The sequence below is a fragment of the Chlamydotis macqueenii genome, chromosome 16, assembly GCF_036417535.1.
Source record: "Chlamydotis macqueenii isolate bChlMac1 chromosome 16, bChlMac1.mat, whole genome shotgun sequence".
In the NCBI taxonomy this organism is placed as follows: Eukaryota; Metazoa; Chordata; class Aves; order Otidiformes; family Otididae; genus Chlamydotis; species Chlamydotis macqueenii.
The window spans coordinates 14,489,165-14,510,208 of record NC_141571.1 but is presented as its reverse complement, the minus strand read 5'-3'; the positions used below and the strand labels follow the sequence as shown (position 1 = coordinate 14,510,208).

Genomic DNA, 21,044 nt, shown 5'->3' with positions numbered 1-21,044 from the left:
ATGGGGAATTAATGGGTAGAGGAAAATGCTTTAGCGGGGTCATTGCAGACTGAAAGGGAAAAGGATCTTGTGTTATAAACCCCACAATATCCAGACCACTTCAGATCTTTTCTAAGGTTATTTCCTTAATTCTCTTTTAACTCTCACACATTTGTGGATGCAATTCTTTTCCTATGGAAAAAAAAAAAACACAACAACAACAAACACCCTCCCACACAAGTGAGATCAAGACCATTAACTGGAGTCAGCCACTTGTCACAAGAGCTGCTTGAAGAGCAGAGAGCTATGTTTACGGGTGCTCTGGGAACAAGCAGGAGAGAACACTTCAAAATAATAATTAAAAAAAAAAAAGCCGTTCTTCTTCGAGAGCGGCGAGCCTGGCTCCAGCTGTGCCTGTCTCCCAGATGTGCCCGCGGGTGTGAGCGTGGGACTCCCACTCGCAGACCGGTCCCACCTGCAGACTCGTCCCGCCAGATGAACCAGTTTCACTTTCAGAAATAGGAAGTTCGCTGGGAAGGGCGGGCGAGCGCCCAGACGCACGCGAGGGCCGCGGGACGGCGGGATGAGCTGCTCGGCTAGCGGCGTGAGCCCAGGGTCGCCCCTTCCTCCGGCCTCGAGAAGCGTGGTGGCGTAGACCACCGCATCCACCGCATCCGTCGAGGATGGAACAATTTGTCCGGAAGCGTTTGACCTTCCTGACGTCCTTCTGGAACAAACTCCGTCCTCGCTCCGTGCCGGAGAGCTGCTCGCTGGGGTATCTTGGTTCCGATTCCATTTCGCTGCACTCGGAGCCGAACTCCGTTTCCTTCATCCCCAAGTCTTCTCTCTTTATTGCTTTATACGCTTTCACAGCCCGCAGCGCGGAGGAACTGAGCGTAAGCGCAGGGGACAAACTGCGCGTCCTCAGAGAAGAAGGAGAGTATGTCTTAGCCCGGCGGCTGCTGGGGGAGCCGGCCATGGGCTACGTTCCTGCTGCGTACGTGGCCAGCCTCAGCCAGGGCACCTCCGCTCACCGGCCGTAAGTATCCCACACTCCGGACTCGTGAGGGGATGGAGGCTGGACCAGGATAGTCCAAGGAACGAGCTCCTTGTCCCCTGCTTTTGCCACCAATGGCGGTGGGACCAAACAGGGACCTTCCCTCCCCTGGGTATCCCTGCCACGAAGCTCCCGCGGCTCACAGCGCGGGGGGGAGGTGTTCAGCGGGCAGAGATGCTGATTGCTCTTCCCGGGCGCATTGCCCTCGCGCAGGCTGGGGTGGCTCCGGGCAGGGACGGGTGCGATGGTGTCCACGGGTGCAGTGACGGCACCGAATAAACAGGCTCCTGCCTGTCCCGGCTCCTCTCCTGCTCGCTCGGAGTTAAGGGGAGGTGGTGGGGAGGGAGGGAGCTGGGAGAGCTTGTGCCCGAGCCCTGTCAGCTCCAAAGATCCCAGGAATGCAGGGAGAAGCAGTTTGGGTTGGGACCCACTGGGAAGCCCGGAGCTCTGTAGGGCCAAGCTGTGCTGCTGCCATCTGGCTCCAGCTCCCTCCCTGTCGATGCCTCTCCCATCCTCCACGGAGGTTGGGTTGGTGTCTCAGCCCGGGAAAGCCCAGGCTCGTCGTTGCATAAGGCACCCCGGTCCCGACATGCCGGGCAAAGCGCCCCGAGACACTGCTGCTCCCTCTGCGCCAGGCCCTGAGTCATGGTGAGCGGCGGCGAGCGCACGGACAGGGGGGTGTGATCGCCCTGCAGACACCCCGGCACTCATCCTGCGCTGCCGGGACCAGGGGTAAAGGAAAGGAGCAGAGGGAGCCTGGGCAGGGGCCCTGCCGTGCAGGCGCAGTGATTGCAACCCGCGGGACAGGAGAGACCCTCCCTCGCTCACGTCCCTGCGTGACCTGGCCCTGGGACCACCCCGGTGAGGACCACGGGGTCGGGCCTCGCCCAGCCCCATCCCAAGGAGGGATGCGAGGGGGACGCCGTGGCGCGGGAGGGCGGCTGGCAGCACGCAGGCGGTGCGGAGCCGCGGGCTGGAGCTGGGCGGTAATTTGTTCAGCTGTGTAACCCCGTCGCCTATAATTTCCTGCACGGCTTCTCACACGCTGGCAGTCGCGGCTAATGAGGAAACCTTCGCCCTCGCACGTCCCAGCTGCGGTAGGCTGAATGAAAAACCCTCTTCCCCGCGTTCCCACGTGTCCCGCTGAGTCGGGACCCAGCTGGCCAACCTGCCTTTTCTCCCTGGAGATTCGGTGACGAATCTCAGCGCTGATGGGGCACAGAAGAGGGGTTTGGCGGGTTCCTCCCTCCTGGCTCGGTGCTGGCAGGATCCCCACCCAGCGCTGTCGTGTCCGGAGCGGCAAAGGGCAGTTCCCAGGGGTGTTTGCCTTAATGTGATTTGCACATGGGCTCTGAGAGCTGGCTGTGTCCGTGAGCTGCCGGTTGAGAAGCGCAAAGCGACCCTGTGCCCATCGCTGTTGCTCTTATGGCAGGACGTGTGGGTGCAATCCCACCAGAGCATCTTCCACACAGCACCGGGCGGTTGGCGCTTTATTTACCTCGGGCTGTCAGCCTGGGTGCTCACCTCCCAGGGTGTAAACCTGCTGAGACTGGGATGGAGCTGAGACCTGGCCAGCTCGATACAGCAGTGAGCAGACACCGCAGAGGAAATGGGTTGCAGTCAGCAAGCTGCAACAAAACGCAACAAGTGCCTGCAAAACCAACCCAATGAAGCAGCCCAACGCAGGCGGGCAACGGTGTGGAAATGGTGGGAGGGAGCAGCTCCCCGTCCCTGGCTCAGAAGGCGCAGGAGCCCCAGGGCTGGATGTGGCCCCGTCTGTGCACCATCCCCTCGCACCGCCCTGACCTCTCTGCTCTGCCCTCCCAGCTGGTACTTCAGCAAGATCAGCAGAAACGAAGCCGAGCAGCTCCTCCTCTCGCCTCCCAACCAGCACGGCTCCTTCCTCGTCCGGGACAGCGAGAGCAGCAAGGGCGAGTACTCGCTCTCAGGTAATTTGGTGGTAATTATCCAGAGAAAACGAGCCGAGGGAAAGGAACCAGGCTGGTCCTTAGGGGCAGCTCCTGGCTTGGTCAGCACGGGGTGAAAAACATGGAAACACGTTTAAAGTGAATTGCCTACTTTCTAAAAGCACGGGGAGAGCGAATAGGTGCAGGTACAGCTCACCAAATTGCTGAGGGAAAGGAAAGTGCGTTGCTCCCGTCCGGGCTGGGAAAGCCCTAAACAATTCACAGTGGCTTACTGGTGTTTTTGTAGCACTGACTCCCAGGATTTCATCCCAGCGGCTCTGGACACCTGAAGGTTGTCCAACAATACGCTGCCGCTCCAGATGAGCAGGTCTTGGGCTGCTCCCGTGTCCAGAAATCCGAATTCAGGGGGTTCAGCCCCCGCCCCCCACCCCCGGGCTGCAGCATGCCCATGGGAGGTCCAGCCGCCGCCGGTGCATCCAAAGGGATGGTGGGGAGCAGCGGGATGTGCTACCCCAGGGCGAGTGGCATCGCTTTGGGGTGAATTAACAGACTGGGTGCCTGGAGAGGAGAGAGGGTGAGGGAAGTGGGAAGGAGCTGCTGATTGCAGAAGCTGAGTTTCCCCCCTCCTGGGCTTCCCCGCAGTACGCAACCGCGCGAAGGTCAGCCACTTCCGAATCTGCAAAAGCCCCGGGGGCAGCCTCTACATACAGAAAGGACGTCCCTTCCCCGACATGGAGGAGCTCCTCGCCTTCTACACCAAGCATTGGAAGGTCATCCAGAGCCCCTTGCTGCAGCCCTGCAGCCCCGCGGTGCGTACGCCAGCGGCCGAGGTCCCAGAGGTGGCCAGGGTGGGAAAAAGGAAAGAGAAATTCGGGAAAAATAGGAATAATCAGTCTATCCTCTTGGGATTTGAGCTTTATTGAAGTAAATTTAAAAGGCACCATTAGTACAGCTGCCAGCATCACCTTTCATCAGCCAGGCGTGGCATTTGTATATGATATATATTTTTGACCAGCTGAAACGCACAGGCTGTTCTAAAATATCTTCTCCACGTTGAAGTCTACTAACAGCACTGTTACAAATCCCTTCGATGCTGAATCTAGAAATGCCTGCACTTCCGAGTTTTTTCCTAGTGTATACGATGACCACATTGCTTTCATAGAGTTTTCACGGCAATTAGTGTGGCACTCATAAACCCAATTAGGGTATTAATCCCAAATTGCCGACTCATTTCCTGATTAGAATTCCATCCACCAATTATGACTTGGAAATAACAATTAAGCATGTGAGTAATTCGAGAGTGAAATTGAAAGGTGCAAGATAAAAGAAATGCTTAATGACCTGAAGTCTAAATCAGCCCTAATATGCAAAGATATTCATGTAGTCATTTTATTTATTGGTGGAAATGGAGAAAAGCCACCTTTGGGGTCTGATGAGGCGTGAATTATGACTTGAATTACTGATATTTCATGTAATTTCCAAAAATCTCTCCCCTTGCACCCGTTGGGTCCCAGCAGAGGTAATGAGGTGGATGCCTCACATGCTTTGTGCCCCCAAAGAACATTTAGGAGAGGGAAAAGCAACGCCCAGGCTGCAACACCACGGCAATGCAGCTGGTGGACCACCGTATCCTGCTCACTCCTCCATGGCCACCAGCTCTTGGTGGGCATCAGGAGCTGGCGCAGGCTCCACCGGCAGGTCCTGCCCAGCCGGCTGGTCCAAGTGTGCAATGTCCATTTTGCAGACCCCTCCCGAGAGGGATGGCTGGGAGCGCCCGCGTTGGGAGTTCACCCTGCGGAGGAAGCTGGGCGAGGGCTACTTTGGAGAGGTGTGGGAAGGGCTGTGGAGGAACACGGTGCCGGTGGCCATCAAGATCATAAAAGGTAAGTGGAGGAGCAGAAGCTAACAGTGGTCAGCTAGGTCTCTAAATCACTGCCACATCATTCAGTCTCTTTTGTTTCCTAATCCTCTTGGTCACCGTGTCTGTCTTACCACGCAAACTGTGGTAGGGCCTGGCAAGTAGCTCCTGGACTACTTCAGTGGACCCACCTAAGCTTGGGCTTCACCCATCCGGTGGGTTTGTGATAAGTCAAGGCAAGTCAAGTTCAATGGGTTTGTGATAAGTCAAGTCCGGATGGGACTATGATCCTGAAAATGGGATTCAAAGCCCCATGGAAAACATTTCTTGGGTATTTGGATCTGAGACACAGGGCATGCAGATTCGAACTTCGACAGCAGGGATGGGCTGTGAGGAGGAAAAAGGTCCTCACCCCAGCTGGAGGTGCTGAGCTCCCAACATCCACGTGAGAAAGTAGCTCACAATGGCTGTGTTGGCTTTCTCCCCCAGCTGACATGAAGGCAGAAGACTTCACCAAGGAGATTCAGAACCTGAAGCGCCTGAGGCATGAGAAGCTGATCCAGCTGCACGCTGTCTGCTCGCTGGATGAGCCCGTGTACATCATCACTGAGCTCATGAGAAAAGGCAACCTCCACAGCTACCTCAACAGTGAGTACCGGTGGTGGCACAGTGGGGAGTGGGCTCCTGGGGCAGTGCTGCTCTGCAGGTGCTTTCCATGCCCTGGAATGGCCCTATGAACCCAAGTGAGGACCCTAAGTGAGAGTGAGCCTGGTTTCCATCCCACTTAGCTCAGTGGTAATGCAGAACAATCCAGGGGCACTTGGTGGAGGTGCTCTTGGGTGACTCGGTAACCTTCAGTTTGAGGTTTTACACGTTCCCCTGGTCCCATGTTGCCGGCACAGGGTTTCCTTCCAAATCAGCACACCCAAAATAGATGTTGCTAGATTGCACCCAACACTTAGATCATCTGGGTTAACAGGTCCTGAAGGGAAGTCCCTGGGCACCTCCCACCTGCTCAACATTGCCTGCCAAGTGGCAGATGGGATGAGGTACCTGGAGGAGAAGCACATCGTCCACCGGGACCTGGCAGCCAGAAACATCCTGGTGGGAGAGGAACTCACCTGCAAAATTGCTGATTTTGGACTTGCCCGGCTCCTCAAGGTTGGTCAGTGGGATGCTGTGGTCTCTCCTGTCCCCCAGGCCAGGAAGCTGTCCCATGCTGCAGCTGTTCCCCCACTGATGCATTTCCCCACCCTCAGCCCCAGCAAAGCCCCCAAAGCAGTGGCTGTGTTCATCATACCATCCCTCCTGACCCATTTCCCATTGCTTTTCAGGATGACATTTATTCCACCAGCAGCAGCACCAAAATCCCAGTGAAGTGGACAGCCCCGGAGGCAGCCAACTACCGCACCTACTCCCTCAAGTCCGATGTCTGGTCCTACGGGATTCTGCTCTACGAAGTCTTCACCTATGGACAGATTCCATACGAAGGTAGGGCTGCCCGCCCCTTCCAGCACCGCTCCATCCACACACCGGGCAGCTTGCCCGTGGTCCCCAAAAGCCAACATGTCATGCTCCTAGAGCATGAACAAGTTAGTGTCCACTTTGGGGATTGCTTAGAGGGGTTTTCAGAGCTTGCAGAGTGAGTGCAGGAGCTGGGGGCTGGATGAGCTCCTACAGCCTCTCCTCTACCATCCTCATGTCACCGTTTCACAGCAGTGCCGGTTGACATCTTGGCCCACTGCAGATCTACCTTCAGGGCGTCCTTTGGGGACATCAGATGCAGGGGCATCTTCTCCTTCCTTGCAGGAATGACAAACCAAGAAACCGTACGGCAAATCACCAGGGGCTACCGCCTTCCTCGGCCTAGCTCCTGCCCTCCTGAGATCTACAGCATCATGCTGGAGTGCTGGAGTGGCAACACCGAGGAGCGTCCTACCTTCCTGGCCCTGCGGGAGAAGCTGGGCTTCATCTACAGACGGCTGCTCAGCTCCCTCTCCTGAGGGACCCCTTCCCACCATCCTTCCTGCACAAGCCCCTCCAGGCCAGCTCTTGCCAAGAAGATCTTTCCTTCTCTTTTGGCCTCTGACAGGTCTCCAAGGGAGGCACATCTCACATAAAACCAGCCCCTGGTCCCTCTCGGTCAGGATGCAGGGAGGTGGCCATGGGAAAAGGTGGACAACGCCTTGCCAGCGCTTGGCTGTGCAGCAGCCTGGAAGAGCCCCATGGTAGCGAAGGCATCACCCAGAGTTTACGTCTCCATTCCGCCAGTCGGGTGGGAGGTCCCTGCCGCTCCCCACGCCAACTTGAAGTTTCGCGGTTTGTGTTCGGCTGTGGCTCCGCTTGGTTTTCCTTGCAGCGTGTGTCCGGTGTATTTATCAATAAATGTGTGTGCATCCATCCCCATGAGTCCTTGCAGGGCACCCCTGGCTTTAGATTTCCTCCTGCCCAGCCCATTTTGCCTCTTCCCAGGGTTGGAGGGGATGACAACAGCAGGGCTGGAATATATCCAGTGAATAAAGTTTACGCAGCGAGCTCCACGCCTGAGCGGCATCTGTGCTGTGCAACACGGCAGAAACAAGCCTGGCTGGTAATTGAGCAAACCCCTGCGTGCGAGGGGCCGGGAAAGGGAGGCAGCGCTGGGTGGGTGTGGGGTACATTCTGATCCAGCCGCGCTCTCTCCGAAGCTCCAGCCGGCCTGCTGAGCCCCATGGGAGCTGCGGCCATGGCCCGGGAAGGCGGCAGCTCTGGGATGGAGTGGTCACCGCTGGGAAAAGCAACAGGTTGGGTTTGCCATGGTCTTTGGACATGGTTGCAAGAGGGAAAAAAAAAAACCCACACCCCAATAAAAAAAAAACACACCCTTATCTTGCAAGGCATTTTGCAAACACCTGAGCAGAGCACGCGTCTATGCACAGCCCAGGTCCCCTCCTATGAGAGTAAAGACCGCGGCCGATGGCTGATGCATCCATGGCACGCCAGGAAAGGGCTGGGACACGTGTGGTGCACGGCTGCAAAATATTAAATTTGCAGGGCTGGCTGCCACCAGATGGAGCTAAAAAAAAATATTAAATAGGAGGAGAGGGGTGTGCGTGGGGTGAGCAGGGCTGGGGGAGGGGGGGTGCATGGCTGGGGTCCCTCGAGAGGGCAGCGGGGCTGGCAGGGCTCCCCCCGCTCCCCTGCCATCCCACACCGGGCTCCAGAGCAGCAGTCGCTGCCGCAGCAGTGCCATGGCGGGTGGCGTGGCGCGGGGTGACGTGGGGACACGGGGACGCGGGCCAAGCCAGCGCTGCCCGCAGCCGCTTTTCCTTCCTCCTCCGCGGCTGCGTTAGAAGCTGACCTGCTCCCCGGGTTTGCCCTCCAGCACGGGCTGCTGGGTTTTGACATTTCTCTGGGTCGTTATGCGCTTCCTAAAAGCAGACAGAGCTGTTGGGAGGAAACACAGATTATTCTTAGCTTCTCCCAGGATCTCAGCCTGGGCTGGGCACCGCAGCTCCCCCAAAATCAAGGCCGCTACAGGGACTGGACTCTTCCAAAAAATCCATCCCGCAGAGGCAGAGCTGGGAAGCCCCCAGTTCTTTCTGAACCCCCCCGGCCCGGGCATTCGCCTGCTCTGGGCTGAGCCTGGCACGGCCCCGTTTGCAGATTCAGCTTGACCGCATGGCATTTGGGAACGGCGTCAGGCTAACGCGATGGATCTGAGCTGCGCGGCTTGTTTCTATTTTTAAGGCCTCACATTTTCCTTTGAAGGCTGAGGGGGAAGCAAAGCTGCTGGAGGAAGAAAAAAAAAAAATTACCCAAGCAGCAAGAGGCAGACAATGAAAGAAATTATGTCTCGTGATTATTTCTCGTGCCGCCTGCTGCGAGAGCTCCTCAGAGGGCGGTGGGGTGGCACGAGGGCCGCTGCAAGGGCCGAGAGCAAGTGGAAAGCATGGGCTATTAATTTTTTTTTGTCCCCAAATATGTGAGTTAATCTACACCCAAAATGTGGGGCCTCATCTAGCAGCAGGGGAGCAGAGGAGAGGACATCCATCCCCGGTGGGGGTCGGTGCCACCGGAGGTGGGTGCTCACCCATCCCATCTGAAGCCCGATGGAAAGTGGGGAGGGAGGGATGCTTAGCGAGGGGTATGCTGTACAAAGACCCCTTTGCTTGGCTCACCTCTGCTGCCCTCTGACTCCCTTGCTGTCCATCCGTGGGACCGCAGCAGGCGGCCAGAGCAGCTCACCCAGAGCTGGGTTGGGCCGGGGAAAGCGCCCAGGTGAAAACCAGGGACAGCAGGACCTGTGCCTTCGCTCTGCCGCAGCCTCCCCGGCTGCCTGGGGGCTGACCCTCCGCTATCACGGGATCAACGAGCAAATACAGCAATATTGACTTTACCTTTGTGTGGCCACAGCCCCTGAGGCTGCAGGCTTGGAAAACAAAAAGATAATATCTTTTTGTCTCCAAAATCTTGGGCTCCTGCTGGGAACCAGCAGATGAGACCCCGCTGCTCCCTCAAGGCATCCTTGGGATGGGCATGGGTTTGCTGGAGCACGGGAAGACCCCAGAGCAGTGCTCGCTGGTGCCACAGCCACCCGTCCCAGCCCAGCAGCCAGGCATCACACCTCGTCTTGTCTCAGAAAGGACTTTTTTTTTCCCCACACCTTGTGCCAGGGCTGAAAGCAAAGCAGAGCAGGAAGATGGGGCATCTTTACACCGACCCCTGCCAGGGTTTTGTTTGCCCCCAGCAGCACCAGGGACCTTGTGTTCCCAGCGCTCTTGCATTCCCAGCGCTCTGTCAAGCAGCACTCCCTCGCTGTCAGGCTGATCACAGAAAAGCCAAACAGCCAAGCTGATCAATTCAAGGCAAAAAAAAAAAAATCAGGGAAAACACCACTTTGGGCAGTACAGTGCATGGGCCAGTCGGGCTGCCCAGCTCGGTGCACCCCCCAACATCCGCACCATGAGCTCCAGCCCGACGTCGGCCCCACAAAATGCAAGCCCTGAGCATGCCTTCCCTCTCCCCTCGGTACAGAGGGCTTGCTCCACACCCAAATCCTTCCCCCAACCCTAAGCAGACGCAAGCACCGTCACCGCAGCCGGGCAGGGCAGCGATGTACTCGGGACAGGCTGTGCCGCCAAGAAAAAGGAGGAAAAATGGGGGAGCCGCCCGCAGCATCGCCACAGCCAAGCTGGATCTTGCTCATGTGCAAAACACACAGACACCAGTGACTCACAGCGGCATGACCATGGATCCAGCGTTACCGGACTCTGCCGTACATGCCACAGTCGGATGCGGTCCCGTGTCCCGGTGCAGCTCCACCGACACCCACAGCACCGTTTCGCCCTCCTGTCCCAGACAAAGACCAACCTGCAGGGTTTTAAAAGGCTGCTTGACTTTATTAGTTGCCATTGTACGAGTACAAGGTAAATAAAACGTGTTCCTGAGTCCGCGTGGAAAGGGCGTAGCTGCATTAAGAAAGAGTTAAAAGGCTGGCGTGGGGATCGTCGGGGTTTTGCTGCACTTTTTTATTACAAAGCAGCACCTTTGCCTTGCAGCAGCCTGCCTACTCTATGGGGGGGAAGGGGCTGTGCCCGCTGGCGTGGGGAGCAGCCGCTGACCCGCTCATGCCAACGGCCCGGAGCTGGGCTCGCTGGCGTGACGCCTCCGTCCCGCTCCTGGCGCCGGCACCATGCCACACGCCATCGGTCCTGCCGTCACCTGCAGCGCTCCCACGCTGCAAGACAGAGCAGAGAAAGGGTCAGGCCGACGTCACGGCGTTTCGTTGTCGCTCTGCATTTATTTCCGCAGCAAAGGAGTCGCCGCCCCGGGCACCAGAATGTCACCGGTTGGGTCAGGATGCACCTCGGGGGACGCAGCAGGGACGTCCCCCACCACCCCGCAACTGGCACTCTCCCACGTCACCCCGTCCAAGGAAAGCACTCACCTCTCCAGGCACTCCGACACAGTTGTCATGGCCGGGTGAGTCGTCTTCCCGAAGAAGAAGCTGGCCCACCAGTGGCCGGGGTCGGCCTTGGGCAGACCTGGGGGACAGCAACGTGCCAGGGAAGGTCCAGGTCAGGGCAACCCACTCTCATCTCACAGGAGAGGCTGGGTCACCTCCAGTGAGATTCGCAGCGGAGGGGCCTCCAGCCCCGCAGCACTTACCCGGGGAGTGGGGGACGACCTCCCCGGAGTACTCCGAGCTGCCGCAGGAGCTGTTGCTGGATGTGGAGCTCAGGCGTCCTGTGGAGAAATCACGGCTGTCAGAGCCACCGCCGACCCTCAGCCATGCCACGAAGGGCAAAGCACGGCCTCGGCGTGGCCACACCTCTGCTTTAGGCAATCCATGAAACCAGAAAGTCTCTCCCCTGGAGATGTACCAGTAGCTGCCATTGCCCAGACTGGTTTTGCTGCTCATTTCCACAGCAACAGTGCAAGATGCAACCTTCATAACAAGGGAAGGAGTTTGCAAGACCCATCTTCAGCCGGTATCACGGGGCGGGGGGCTGCGGCGGCCCAAAGGAGGGTCCGAGCGGCAGGAGGGACGGCTGCCGGCTGCCCCCCTCGCTCAGCAAGGAGCCTGCCAGCTCTCGCTGGGCTTTGGCTGAAAGCTCACACCCAAGCTCAGCTTCACCTCCACTGGAGCCGCGTCCCCCCGAGCCCGGCAGAGCGTGTCCTGCCCGCTCGCCCACCGCCCCGAGCCCACCCCAGCCCCCGAGCGCCCGCCCTTACTTCTGTAGTAGTTGTGCGTCGCCATGAGCGAGCCGCTCGATGGGATGGATGCCATGGCTCTCGGAGCTTGCTTCTTGCGCAGATCTAAAAACCTGCGAGCGAAGGGGCAGCCGTCATCGCAGGGGGGCCTCAGCATGGCCCCCGCAGCCCCCACCCGCCTGGGGCCTGACCTGCGCCCACGCTGCAAGAGTTTAAATGGTACCGGGGTGACTTCTCAAAGAGATTTGACGTGCCTGCCTTCCCAGTGGCGCTGCCCCGGGTACGGAGCTTAGCGCTCCGGGTTTAAATCCGCAGCTGCGGAGCCCCGGCCGAGAGCTACGCGCAAAACCGAACTAATTCCCTCGGAGCGACTGCGCAGAGCACAGGCCTGGCAAGCCCACACAGCAGCCTCCCGGCACGGGCAGCTTGCTCCTGTGCAGAAATCCAGTTCCCTTCCTTGTATCAACAGTTGGGACTTACGAAATGTCAGCCAGGATTGCGTAAGGAGCGAAGGAGCGTTCTGCTCGGGGCACATACCGAGGATTTTTCGTGCAAGGGGTTCCAGTCCCAGCCTGTCCCCAGCAGCGCCTGCGGCACCCCCCGAGCTGGGGGCAAACCTGCCTGCCCCGCCATCCACAACACACCTCCCCCTCCACGGGCAAGAAAATTGCTCTCCCTGACCCACAACACGCCCAGTTCTGAGCTGGGGAAATATTTTTCTCCTCCTGGTACAAAATTACTCTCTGCTAAGATGCTGGCTCTTCCCACATCCCGGGGTTTGATCTCCTCTTGGCCAAGTGAGCTCCAAAAAGGAGACAGCCAACGCTGCCAGCTGCCAGCAGAGGCCACAGTGTCCGGGGTCTGCAGGACACCGAGCCCCCTGGGCCTCCCACGACCCCCCGGGGGCCCAGGTCTTCCTCAGCTCCTGATGAGGCCTTCCTTGGTCTAACAATGCACCCACTTGTTGGGTGTCCTGCTACAAAGCGTCCTGCACGCCCTCACGCCTCCGTTCACACGGCAATCCCTAGCTGGGGAAACTGAGGCACGGAGCCATCTCCTAGAAGTTTCACCCCAAAGGGACCCGGCGCAGGCTTGCAGCTGACCCTTCCCAAAGCAACCAGCACCCCCTCCGCCCCAAATTGCTGTGGGGTGCCCCGTTTCCCGCTCCCTCGCCCCATCGCAGCGCACCTGGGCTGGGCGGCGGCGGCGGCGGCGGGGTCCGGCCGGCGGGCGGGCGGGCGGGCACTAGGGCCGCTCGGCGGCGGCGGCGCCCTGGGAAGCTCAGCGTCCCCTCCGCACCGCACGGCCTGAGCCGCGGCGCTGCCTGCTCCGCCCCCTGCCCCGCCCTTAAATCTCATCGGACCACGCCCCCCTCCGTCGGGACGCTCCGCCAATCGGATTGGAGTGGGCGCGGCGCGGCACGCCCCTTTCCCGAGAGGGGCGGGGCCTGGGCGGGCGGCGTGTGCGCAGGGCAGGGTGGCTGCGGGGCGGGTGCGGGTGTTTGCGGGGTTCAGCGTTACCGGGGCGGGGGGGGGGGGAATCGCCCTTCTCGGGGGTCGCCCGCGGTGCTGCACCAACCCGTCCGCGTCAGGTTCAAATAATTCCGGAAATTTGGAGCGAGATTTAAAAAAATTCCAGTGCTACCGGCCTGCTGGCACCTTTAAAATTGGGCTATAAATGAATAAATAAATAAATATGGGCTTGAAGGGATTCTGAGCTGGCTGGGCTGTACCAGTTTTGGGGGGAAATACTTTAATTTAGAGGGGAAAAGCCTGCAGCAAGGTTTTAAGTACAACCCACGCCGAAATAAAGCTCCTCCATCACTGAGTAGGGGTGTAACGCTCCGTACAGGTGCAAACCCGGGGTACCGCAGGGTACGGGTCCCGGGGAGCCACGGCACTGCCAGCTCGTGGGGGCTGCAGAGGGGTCGAGCCACCCTTGGGACTGTGATTCTCAGTGGGGCCAGCCCCCCAGCTATGGGACACCCCGGGTGACCCGTGTCCCCAGATCCCCCCGTCCCGGCTCGCAAAACAGGGCGATACCCCCTGTGCACGGTCCCGGGAAATCGGCCTGGGACAGCTTCGGCGAAAGCCTTGGCACCGCAAGGCTGTAAATAAACTGTTTATTTTCAAAGTCTACCCCAGAGGTTTGAGGATCGACACAAGAGCATGCGTGGCCCAGCGTGGGACCGAGTTCCTGCCGCTGTGCCTCGGTTTCCCCAGTGATGGCACGGAGCCAGCGCTTTCCGCGGAGGGCGTTGGCTGAAGGCTGTGATGGACTTTGACTACACAAACGTCAAGCGGCCGTTCGAACGGCCGCCGGGTTATTTTCATGCCCAGCGTTACACTTCGCTTTGGTGCCTCACAATCAACTTTGAGCAGCGGTTTGATTTCGGGGTCCCTGTGACCCCTGGGCAAGGCCTGCTCGGAGCATCCGCTCCCAGCTGAGCCGGCTGCAAAGCACGGAGAGCTCTAGGACGCAGGCTCGGAAAAAATTTTCTGGCCCAGAAGGGAAAGAGAGAAAGGCTAAAAATTCTGTGCTTCAGACCTGAAAAATCACTTTTGCTTTAGTGAAGCAGGTGTAATTTGTCAGGTTCCTCCTCAAATTCTTCCTGAGAGACAGATCCCCGTGCCCCGAGCCCCTCTGACAACCCACAGAGGTACAGAGAATATGTTCTATAACGGAGTGTGTTCCTCCCAGCGGGTACGGGGTGTCTTTGCGGGCGATGCCGCACCCGTAGCAACAGGGGGTGAATCGGGGCTTCGTTGCTTTGGGGGAGATCAGCCTCCCTGCGCTGACAAGTTGCAGTCTCCAGCAAAAAGGGTCCTGCTCTGCTCTTCATCCCAAAGCCGAATCCGTTTCGCCTTCGTGATGCAGCAGGACAGAGCAGCCATGGGGATTGATGGAGCACCCAGCCTGGTTTGCCAGGCAAAGCCTGGCCTGGGTGTGTTGGGGAGAGGAAGATAAATTTCATTTGTATTGATCAAGAATCAGTAGTTTTAAAAGCAAGCAGATGACAAGATTTGGATAGATTTTCTCTTCGATTTTTCTCTAATTGGAACCTCTGAGTGGACTGCAACTCTCCTTACAGTTTGCTTTTGGGCAGGGTTTCTGTGTTTTCCTTTTTTTTTTTTAGTATCTGACTCTCTGCGCTCCATGTCACAACTGGCAACTGGCTTTTGTTATCTGCCGGTTGTGCGTGGCGCCGGGAAAGAGCCCTTCGCCTCACGCTTTGTACTCGGCAGAAACACCTGGAAGCCCGCGAAGGCTATGGAGCTGAAGAATCATGGAATAGTCTGAGTGGGAAAGGACCGTTAAAGCCCATCCAGTCCAACCCCCCTGCAAGGAGCAGGGACATCTCCAACCGCATCAGGTTGCTCAGAGCCCTGGCCAACCTGGCCTGGAATGTTTCCAGGGATGGGGCATCTGCCAGGTGCAGACTGGAGCTCTCTTATAGTGCTACAGGGCCTGATCCTGCACCACTGAGGGTTTTGCTTAATTGTCCCTCTGAGAAGGGGGCTCTGCCCTCCTCCTCCTCCTCCTGGGCTGCGTTTTCCCGGCTGCTTGCTCAGCGCCAGATTTGGGATTCGGGCAGTGTCCGCCCGGCGCAGGCAGCTGCTGCCACCTATGGATACAAAATCCCGAAGTGTTCCCCCCAGGTACTGCATGAGGGCCATCCTCCTCTGTGCCCCGAGCCTTTGTGAAACCAAACCCATGGTCGCATCATGGCCCAACAGAGGTGCCTGGGCATCTTCCTCCACTGGAAGAAGTTTAAATGGGAAAAGGGGATGTCCTGGAAATGCAAGGAGTGACTTTCCTTACCCACAACGTGTGAGCAGCGTATTTTACCTGTCAGTTGGAAATTGTGCTCTGCCCTTCTGGGACAGACGCGGCAAAGTGACCCAGGTGCCACCTTGGCAGGAGAATAAACCAAGGTCAGATCTGTCCTCGCCTGCAGTTTGTGCCAAGGGGTGCAGGCACCCAAGGCTGATTTCCCAAAAGGCCTGGGGAATTGGCATCAGGGCCCTCCAAAATTCTGAGTCTGATCCGCAAATAGCATGTTGTGGAGAGAATCAGGTAGAAAGCCACAAGCTGCCTGACTTGCCTGTGCAAACGAGATGTCTCTAATTCGGAAAAAGCGATGAAGAGAGGCTCCCGCTGCTCACTGTAATCCAGAGGCTTTAGGTAAACATGAGTTCCTGACTTTTGGCCCGTGTGTTCCTCTGGGAAAACTGGAAAATCATCTTGCAGAAACCAGAAGCGGCGTAGAGCAAGATCCATCTCTCTACAGAAAACTCTTTGACCAGCATCTCCTTCCTGGGTTTGGGGGAGACTTCACTACCATCCAGTGAATTCAAAATGCGTGCAAACAAATTCCTCGCTGATAGAAATCCCTGGGTTTCATGGGGGCTGGTTCAGCAACAGATTTTCTCATTAAGTTCTCTGATCCTTATTTCTCCCTCCGGATGCAGCCGAAGCCTATGCTGTTAGCCAGGTATCTCCACTAACAGCCCTTCGACCGAAGCGATGGGAAGATACAGGCAACCAGGGCTCTTTTCGCTCCATGGCTGCGGTTTAATAAGAAAAGCCATCCCCAGGATTAATGCAGGCTTTTCCTAACTTGAAGATGTGCACGGCTGCCAAAACAAACACATCAATCTGTTGTAGCTTGATACAGCACCAGGCTCCCTTGATGTAAAACCAGTGCGGTCCAGGAGCTCCCCAGCATCCTGCAAACAGCGTTAAACCACAGGGCAGAGGTGTCTTATCTCACTTGGGCTTGACCTAGATCAGGGTCTGTCCGCTCCCCGGCACGCGGGGAGATTTACGGGATCAGCTTCTCGCAGCCCCCGCAGATGCCGCATCCAGGCATCAGAAATGTCAGGGTGTCCCTGAGGAGGTGCATTTGAAGTGATGTTTTTCTCCTCCTCTGGAGTTAAAAAAAAAAAATTCAGAGCGTGGAAATGTCCATCCTGGCTGCTTCCTGGCCAGCCAACAGCTCAGACTGAATGGTGTTATCCTCCACAGCAGCGTCTCGGAGAGCACGAAGAAATGGAGAATTAGTATTAAAACAGCAGGGAAGGAGAAGAGCAGTGCAGGAGTTAAAATCTTCAGAGGAAATCTGAGTTTGGGTGAGGAGCTGCATCCCGCAGGGATGAGTTTCTGATCATTTTATCTCTGAGACCGCCACCTCTCTCTCAACCTGGCTGAATTTGGTCCGATAGCCTGCAAGCTGCTTGCTGGGGACACAGAGGTACAGGGCATGTGTGTGTTGTGGTTTCTTAAGGAAAGATTAAAAATCAGCCCAGGCTGATCTCTGTACCGGCCCCCGCCAAGGGCGGAGGGCGAAAGGCAGTGGATGGGTCCCCGGGCTGCATGAGGCTCCCAGCTCATCGGGGATTTACGCCACACGCAGAGATTTGGCTCCAGGATTCGCAGCTTAAGGTGCCACTAACGGGGTCAGGTAATGCAGCTGGGGGTGGCCCGATCTTCCCGCGCTGCCCCCGGCGCCTCGCACCCTGGGGACATCTCTGCATCGCTTTCCAGTCCAAATGCTAAGCCTTAGCAACACCCACAGCTCCTGTGTGGTATTTTAATAAAGGATGGAGAGGTATTAAGGCCGGTGAGTTACCACCAGAGGAGGGATTTCACCCCGTGAACGCGTGACAACCAGCCATTATTTAAAAATTATGACAATGAGAAGCTGTTCTTCTGAGCTCCCAGGGGAACGTGGGCACTGGGAGCCAACGCAGAGCTGCCTCGGCAGAGGCTTTCCACGACAGTTTAGGGGTGAACACCTACAAACACCAGTGACGGGGCACGGCTGCCCTAGGGTGGAGGGATTTCCTGGTCTTCACCCCGTAACTCAGTCATTTGGTGGAAAAGGGGTTTCTGGAGGAGCATCCCCATGGCACACCTGGAGCCACGTGCCTCCACTCATGCTCAGGATGGTTTGGGACAGTTTTAAAGACCTTTAAGGACTGTCCCTTCAGCATTGTTATCTCTGATTGCCTTGGGCACCCAGTGGCTGTGGCTACACGGGACATGTCCTGGCGGTGCCAGCACGATGGTGGGTGCAAGAGGCATGCTGCTGTCCCATCAAGGATGACACCAGACACCATCCCCAGCTGGCCGGGTGGCCAGAGTGCTTGGGCATCTTGTTATAACCTCCAAAGTTTATTTTTAAACCTCTGGCTCCAATTTAAAGGTATCAGCAGCATGTGCTGAGTGCAGGACCTCAAAATATTCCCCTCCTCCTCCTGCCCCTGCCTTTCTGTCCCATCACCTCTGTCTTCATCTCCCCTCTCCAGGTCTACAGCATGAGCTGAAAAATCTGATGGCATTAAAAATTTCATGAAGTCTTCTCCTGTTTGATGCCTTGGGTTGGGAATTCTGCCATGCAAACACACAGAGAGAGGCACAACACATTGACATGGGGGCCTGGACGGGGAGACCTCAAAGCCAACCCCACATAAGCATCCTCTAGAAAGCTCTGGGAGATGCAGCAGGGAATCCCATCCCATCTTAATGCCCTGTTTAACTGAAATGGGAATGCCTCTTTTCGTGCACCGGCGTTGGCACTCAGGATTGCCATGAGACACGTTGTATAGACGAGGAGAGGATGGCCAATGTCTTGGTGTTTTGAGCTTGACCACTTCCAGCAGATGGTAAATGCTGAAACATCTGGCTGCAAAGCCTCTGCAAAGCCTCCCGAACTGCTGTGGAAGGAGCTGGAAGCCAGACCATGTGAAGAAGGAAACCTAACAGCATTCACCCTTTCCATAAAGCTGCCCTTTGGAGGACAACTGCTGCCCTACATGCTCCGATCTGCTTTACCCATGGATCTTGCATGAGGTTGGCATGAGACCCTGCATTTCTTCCTTTCAGATAAAATATCTAAGAAGGAAGAAAACAGCGATTTATAGCCATTCCTTTGTCTAGCCCCAACTTCTCCCTGGCGGGAGCCGGGCTTCTGGGGCAGCATCAGGGCAGGCGTCCCTCGTGGCTGCTGTCTGCTCTGCCTAAACCCCCACCTTCAAAGGAGACCTGATGCATTTTAGAGAGACAAACCCGCGGCGCTCGGTTAGCTGAATGCCTTACTCATGGGAAGAAACACCCCCAGCATGAAGGCAAATTCAAGCAGGCAGCCTGGGGTGTTTGCATCCCAGATACATACAAATTACCGGCACTGCGGATTGTTCGCTCTCCCAGCCACACTGTGCAGGGCCTCTTTGGAAAAAAAAAATAATAATCTCAATTATTATGTCTGGGCAAACAGGAATCTTTGCACAGCTTAAAGCATCAGATCCTAAGGCGGGGGCTGTGGGGCTGGACGGGGTCGAGGTGATGATGGAGGGGGTTGGAGGTTCCTGCCATGCATGTGTGCAGCCTGCCCATCGCTTTGGGGGGGATTTCCATTTTCTTGAGTGACCCCAAATCATTTGGTGATGGTTTTTGGGGTGGGGGAATCAAGCCTAAATAAGATGTACAGGGAATTGTTTCATCTGAAGCCAGATGGATGGAAACGAGGTGCTAAACTTCAGCCGCCCTCAGATTTTGCCTGCTTGGGTCTTTTTTATTTTAGAGAGCTGAACATTTAAGGACAGATTGCCACTATTTTCCAGGAGAGAAGACAGTTCCAGTTGTGTGTGACGATCGAGCTTGATGGCCCACAGGGACCGCAGGTGCTCGGTGAAACCCTTTTCCCCAGGCGCTGGCCGGACCTGGGCACACATCTGTGGCTTTAACCTTCTCGGAGGCCGGACATAAAGTGGCTTAACCGAGCCGGGATTAGCCAGGTCTGACAGCCCTCTCTCCTGCCCGTGTCCCGAACTATTTATAGCCCGATGCGCCGTCGGGGTCTGTTTCATTGTAGAAGTAAAGCGCAGTTCACTGCCTGTTTTTCTTTTCCCTGCTTGGGAAAACAGGTGAAAATCCAAATTTCTTGGCTAAGCACTAAAATATGGATAGGAAAAGTAAGGGATGTATATACCCATCCCTCCTCTGCGTCACCGTACTTGGTGTCCATCCCAGCACACCCAGACCCAGGGCAATGCCACTCTTCCTAGGTCAGTCCCTTTAAATGCTCTCTTACAGCCTTCCTCTTGGAAGTATATTTTTATTTTTTCTGGCACTCAGTGCATTTTATGTTGCACAAGGAATGCTGCATAAAAGTAAAAGATATCTTTCCTATCATATTTCTAAGAAAATACCAATGAACTATAGCATTGAGAAAAAAATAGTCTTCCTTTAAACATTAATGAGAGATAAGTAACTTTTTAATCTACACGATGTGTAAGTCTTTAACCCACAGACTATGGAGCTAAGAGTACCTGATTTAGCTGTTAAATTCACTGGAAAATGGTCTGGGCCGTAAAATTGGCCTGGACTATTACATAGCTTAATTTAAAATTAGCTTTCTTTTGACCTATATTTGGCTTCGGGACCCAGAAAATTTTGCAGTAGCCTTGTATTCGCACAGCTGACATAAGCATAAATATTCTGACCACTACATGTTGGGTTTTTTAATGCAAATAGAGTTTCATGTTACTACCGAAGAAGATTACTTATGGTTTCCTTGTCCTCCTAGGACCGGAACCCCATCTCCCGTTAGATGGGACAAAGTTGATAAACCACAGATTATGGAGCAACCAGCATTGGTGTTGCAGGTGCAGGAGTCTGTTTTGCTCTGTTTGTGCCTTGCTTTGCTCTTTGCTCCTGGGCGAATGCATTTCCACCCAGGCAGAAATGTGGGGCTGTGTCTGGAGATGCCTTCGCCCCATCTGTTGTGCAGGAGCCCCTCTCCTCCCCTGTTCCATGCCAGCCCTGTCCCTTCACCTCCAGGCTGCAAAGGGGGACCCATGGGGATCCGAGCCCCACTTGGCCTCCATCTACCCCACTCCCCCTGCACCAGGACTTCCGTCGTTTCCCCTCTTTTCCAAAAAGCCTTCATTCCATCTCCTTCTATTCCTCCACCTTCCTCCCATCCCTCTATCTCCAGTCTCTCCTTGTCCCCATCCCTCCATCTCCCTCTCATACCTTCATCTTAAATCTCCCCTATGTCTCTGTCTATCCATCTTTTATCCTTCCACCTTCCTCCATCCCTCTATCTCAATCTCTCCTTCTCCCCGTCCCTCCATCTCCCTCTCAAGCCTTCATCTTCCATTCCTACATCTCCCCTACCTCTCCATAATTTATCCTTCCACCTTTCTCCCATCCCTCAATCTCCCATTCTGCTGTCTCCCTCCCACCTCTCCCTTCCATCCCTCCATCTCCCCATCCCTCCACATTCCATCCCCCCACCTCTCCATTTCTCCCATCCCTCGGTTTCTCCCATCCCTCCATCTTCCTCCCATCCCTCCATCTTCCTCCCATCCCTTTATCGCCCGTCCTTCCCATCCCTCCACCTTTCAACTCCTCCGTTTCTCCCATCCCTCCACCTTCCCTCTTCCCTCCCTCCCATCCCCGTCTCTCTCTCCCCCCCTCCCTCCTCTCCCTCCTCCTCCTCCTCCTCCTCCTTCTCCTC

At 56.3% G+C, this 21,044-nt stretch overlaps 2 protein-coding genes across 3 annotated transcripts; one reads left to right on the top strand and one right to left on the bottom strand.

The window, feature by feature from the left end:
• Positions 1-589: 589 nt before the first annotated feature.
• Positions 590-7,222, top strand: SRMS (src-related kinase lacking C-terminal regulatory tyrosine and N-terminal myristylation sites). Of its 2 annotated transcripts, XM_086760469.1 has the most exons (9): positions 647-754; positions 853-1,018; positions 2,864-2,985; positions 3,607-3,773; positions 4,709-4,847; positions 5,312-5,470; positions 5,802-5,983; positions 6,157-6,313; positions 6,632-7,222. In XM_086760469.1, exons 2-9 carry the CDS (start codon positions 957-959, stop codon positions 6,823-6,825), a joined length of 1,182 nt encoding a protein of 393 aa, XP_086616595.1. In that variant the 5' UTR covers positions 647-754; positions 853-956; the 3' UTR covers positions 6,826-7,222. The 2 variants fall into 2 exon arrangements, with proteins under 2 accessions (XP_086616594.1, XP_086616595.1); XM_086760468.1 differs by having other exon boundaries at positions 590-1,018.
• Positions 7,223-10,177: 2,955 nt separating this feature from the next.
• On the bottom strand, positions 10,178-12,789 carry PPDPF (pancreatic progenitor cell differentiation and proliferation factor). The gene is made up of 5 exons (XM_086760727.1): positions 12,707-12,789; positions 11,540-11,631; positions 10,973-11,050; positions 10,752-10,848; positions 10,178-10,541 (listed from the first exon to the last, which is right to left on the bottom strand). Exons 2-5 carry the CDS (start codon positions 11,592-11,594, stop codon positions 10,430-10,432), a joined length of 342 nt encoding a protein of 113 aa, XP_086616853.1. The 5' UTR covers positions 11,595-11,631; positions 12,707-12,789; the 3' UTR covers positions 10,178-10,429.
• Positions 12,790-21,044: the final 8,255 nt, after the last annotated feature.